We start from the raw sequence: 4606 nt of genomic DNA on the forward strand, positions 1-4606 counted from the left end.
GTGGGTGGGTGGGAGAAGGAAATTATCCTTACATTTGTCCCCCTCACACCGAGATGCTCAGGCAGAGCACTGCTCAGTCCATTGGTTTTCCTCGTGGGTGGTTGGCTTGTTTTGGGGCACACCTTGTGCTTTCCAAACCTGGCGTGTTCTGTCCTGTAGAGATTGCTTTGGCTACAGCGGGGGAAATTTCGTGTGCACTTGGTGTGGCTCGTTGCTCAGGTGTGGAGCTGAGGGAAGTCGGGGTATAACCATGCCTTTGCTTGGAATATTCACCGTGGTCTTTAGCCCGGAACTAGAATTTTGCCCTTTGTCTGTAGATGAGAAGAAGTGTAAAGATGTTGAGGTAAGATGGAAGTAGAGGAGTGATTTCAGGAAGCAAATGCGCTTGGTCGTGTCATTCTTGCATCCAGGGATGCTTTGTATTTTACAAATGATGCGCCAGGGAATTTGATCATGTTTTTTTGTTTGATGTTTATGGTGCCTGAAATTCAGTGCAATAACATGGTTGTTTTTCTTTTCCCCCTCATTAAGGACTCTGAAGGAGTGCCACCTTCTAAAAAGATGAAAGTAGAGGCTTCCCAACAAAATGTTGAAGAGATTTAGACTATAGATTTTTTTCTGGTCAGTTTTTATGTAAGGTACATCAGTGGGCTTAATTATAGAACAACCTTACTTAAGCATCTTCTCTTGGATGAGGACAGAACTCCTAACTTTTCAAGTTACCAAGCAAAAATCCAAGAAAGCCTAACAAAGGTTTAACTTCTCAGACACTGAAAACTTTTTCCTGTGAAACAAACATTGAGAACTTTTAAGTTACTGTCTCTGAAATGGTTGGAGTAAACAACTCAGGAGGGGTCTACGCACTGTTTCTAAAGTCAAAATTACAATTATGTTGCTGCTGTATTTTTTTTTTTTTCATTTCTCTATTTAACATTGTAAGATATTTAAGGATGGTACAGGTCAGGTATTAGCTTTCATGTGAAGTTCATTGTTCTGGCGTGATGTCTGCTTTTGTTTTGTGCCTTGTGTTCTGAAAACAGTGCTAACTTTTAAAAGTTGTTTTGCAACTGTCTCCTTTGCAAAGTGGCCTATGTTTGTATAATGCCATGTAGTAAGGCTTTTTCTTTTTTCTTATTTCTTTTTTCTTATTTCTTTTTTCTTTTTTGTTCGGGGTTTTTTGTTTTGTTTTTAATTTTTAAATCCCTGGTGCTTAAATTTTTAACAAATACAGATCAGGAAGCCATTTTCACTCTTGGAGTCCAAGGAGAAAAAGGAGCTTGATATTTTATTTTAGCAGCTATAGTGGAGATCTTTTATTGAATGCATGGCATTCGCAACTGTAAATTTGGTCTTCTAAATACTTAACTTCATCAGAAGTTAACATGATCTGTTTACCATTTGTAGTCCAGATCTGAATATATACTATAATACAGCAGTTAAAATACTTACGTATTAGGTCCAGATCTCTGTACTGGGTACAACTTGCTTTACAAGAAAAGTTCCACTATGTATATAAATAGGATCAAAGGGATTGATGCACAGTGAATTTATTTTCAATTGGTCTTTTTTAATATCATGTGTTCACTGAACTGGATTTCATTGTACTGTTTCTTTATAAGATGTTTACTTCTATGTTCCAGGTTAATACTGTATTTGGGGTTTCTTTTTTTTTCTTTCAGCAAGTCTTGTAAATAAGCCTTGTTGTTTCCATAGTCCCTACATCGTTAGAAATGGTCCTTTTTTTTCCAATTACGTTGAAGCGTGCTTACACTAAACTCGATTGAAAGGCACAAAGTTACGTGCAACTCCCTTCAGATTGGTGGCACGTAGGAGTGCAGAACCATCTGCATCAGGTCACGGGGCCTGATCTTACAGTGGGCTTTGTACTTCCAGGGTGAGCTCCCAGTTACAAATACCCGGCGTCGGTGGGAACCGCTGGTTTCTCACTTGAGTACAGACACACACGTGCATACGTACTCACATGCGTGTTGCTGGATCAGGCCCTTAGTCTGTCTTCACTTTGTGTGGGAGATGGAACTTGTAATTTAAAAGATGATCTCACAGCTACGAAAATGGTTGCATATAGTTTGTAAGCTAAGAACTGTAAATACTTTTTTAAATGAAAAAAAAAAAAATTGCTTCCAGTTGATACATTTTTCATAATTAACTCTTCATTAAGCTTATTTATTTCTGAATTCTCCAATAGTGAAAATGGCTTGCACTTAGACTACTGCGTTGCGTTTGCAATTACCACTTTATTAAGAAATACGAGGGGGAAGTGGGGGGAGGGAATAAAGGGAGGGAGGAGTGGGGAGCCAATACTGACCTTCCATAAGATGTTTGTAGGATTGAACTCCAAATAACGTATGACATTCAGTTTCGGAACTTTTCCTTTCTGTTGGAATAAAACTTTTTGGATTTTAACTGAATAAAATTTGATTGCAAATCATTCATGAAAACAGTGTGCTCCCTAATAAGTTTTTGGGATTTCTGGTCTGATCATGAAGTCCATTAACATTCTGAAAATAAGGAAATGAGGAGCCAAAAAACTATATTTGCACAATATATGCAATGAAACGGTAGAATTCTCTCTTGAATTGTGTGTATGCCTAAAATGTGGATAACTGGTCAATGACGATTGATTTGTATGTATATTACATTCAGATTTAAGTGATATTTTGTGAGAAGTTCTATTGATATATTAAATGGGCAAATCTAGAAAGATTCAAACTTAAAAATATTTTTGATTTACTAACTTTCTGTTGTTTTTAATGCTAAAACAAAACAAATCTGATGCCACCTTTGACAAGTAGTCATGTTTACTAATCCCTATCTTCAGGTGCATCGCAGCAAGTTTTTAATTTTGTAGACTTTCCAAGGGAGTAAATAGACTTTTCATTTAGAAACTAATTCCTGTACTTTAGGAAGAAATAAAATATATAAATAGCACTAAAAATACCTCAAATTTTTCATTAGATAGAAGCATTTATTGGCATTATTGACATCAACAGGTTTAATTATAAACTTCCTTTTCTCTCCTGTGGCTTCTGCTCAGAACTGTTCATTGTTCTGTGGCTTACAAGACAAGGCATCATAACCGTATTCCTAGAGGCTTTATTTCGAAAGTAGTAATGCTTTATTTACAGCTTATACAGAATACATTCAGAACTTTTTTTTTAAAACCAGAGATTCTAGTGACAACAGACAACTGAACAAGCAGATAGATTTGGGTTCCTTAGACCTGTTATTGTCAGTCTCTAAGGGAAGAGACTTTGACATTATCTGGTATGAAGAAATCCAAAATAGTGTATAAGACTGTTATTAGTCTTTTTTTGAAGTGCCTGATAACATTTATGGGCCAACGGATGTGATTAAACACATTTTAATGCCAGAAAGTACAGATGGGACCAAACCAGAACATCGAATTCAAATCGACCTGAGGTTTGAAAGCAGATCTAAATCCAGCTTTTTTTTGGCTTGGACCTATCTCTACCAGAAACTTGTTTTATGAACTCACTGTAAAAGGGTTTATTGAAAGCATTCAGACGTGGAGCAGAAGGAGAGATGTAATTTTCTTCAAGATGACTGAAAGTTCTCATACAGCTAATGTTTTAGAAATAGTGCAAATATCAAGAAGTGCTTCCGTGCTACAATGCTGAATGTTGGAGCTTCAGTTACAAATAAATAAAAACCAAAAAAAAAAAAAAAAAAGAAAAGAGAAAAAAAAAAAAGAAAAAAACCTAGAAGCAAGCAAGTAAATTAGCTGAGTTTGTGGAACATGTGGGAAGGCCTTCCGAATAAACGATTTACTCAGCCAAACATTTTATAGCAGAACTATTCCTTGGAATTTTTATGCTTGGGAAAGTAGTTGTTAAACATTCCAAAAAGTGCTGGCACTTACAAAACAACAAAAAATAATCAACAAGGCAGTATAAAATATTGGTTTTGGGTGGCTATCTTCATACATAAACACTGTCATGTTTTGGAATGTTCTTTATATCTAAGGGCCTGTTAGAAGGTGTAAAGAATTTTGTTTTCTTCAATACCTAATCGTTTTCCATCTTATGATTTGTGTGTGTGTGTGTTGTACAGCAGTATAATTTTTTCACTTATTTATTCCATCGGTAGTTATGGTTTGTACAATGTACAATGGTTTCATTTCAAAAATAAAATAAAAAAATCACAACATGAACGCTGTGTGAATAATTTTTATCAAGAAACTTAACTCTCAGTTTGTTTGTTTTTTTTAATTTACAATAAATTTCTGCTTTTATAAATGGTATTTTTAAACGTGCATTCTGTGGTGTTGTCTCATTTGGGAACCTGTAAAATGATTCACCTCTGAGTGGACCAAAGGTGTCTTGATATTGTAGCAGGACACGGAGCAGGGCGGGGGCAGTTTGTTGTAACAACAACAAACAAATAGATATGGCCAATGTAATTACAGCAGCCTGCAGAGTAACTTGGTAATTTAAGGCGCTTACTGTTGGCTTGGTACTTGGCTAATGTGTTGTGGTGACTTAAATTGGAGGGAGGGAGGAGGGCATAGTGTGGAAACATGCTTCAGTTTGCAAACGTGCTCGAGTCTGATGCTAGCAAGGGTAAA

The 4606-nt window shown here is 36.2% G+C and overlaps 1 protein-coding gene across 1 annotated transcript in view; it reads left to right on the plus strand.

The window, feature by feature from the left end:
- The window catches only part of BCL7A (BCL tumor suppressor 7A), a 15579-nt gene extending 11692 nt beyond the window's left edge, over positions 1–3887 (plus strand). Inside the window, exon 5 of the mRNA XM_026859972.1 lies at positions 373–3887. Coding sequence (XP_026715773.1) covers positions 373–603 — 231 coding nt within the window. The 3' untranslated portion in view covers positions 604–3887. The remainder of the gene's footprint in view (positions 1–372) is intronic.
- Positions 3888–4606: the final 719 nt, after the last annotated feature.

This window comes from Athene cunicularia (genome assembly GCF_003259725.1).
Source record: "Athene cunicularia isolate RWA chromosome 15 unlocalized genomic scaffold, athCun1 chr15_part1, whole genome shotgun sequence".
Taxonomy (NCBI): Eukaryota; Metazoa; Chordata; class Aves; order Strigiformes; family Strigidae; genus Athene; species Athene cunicularia.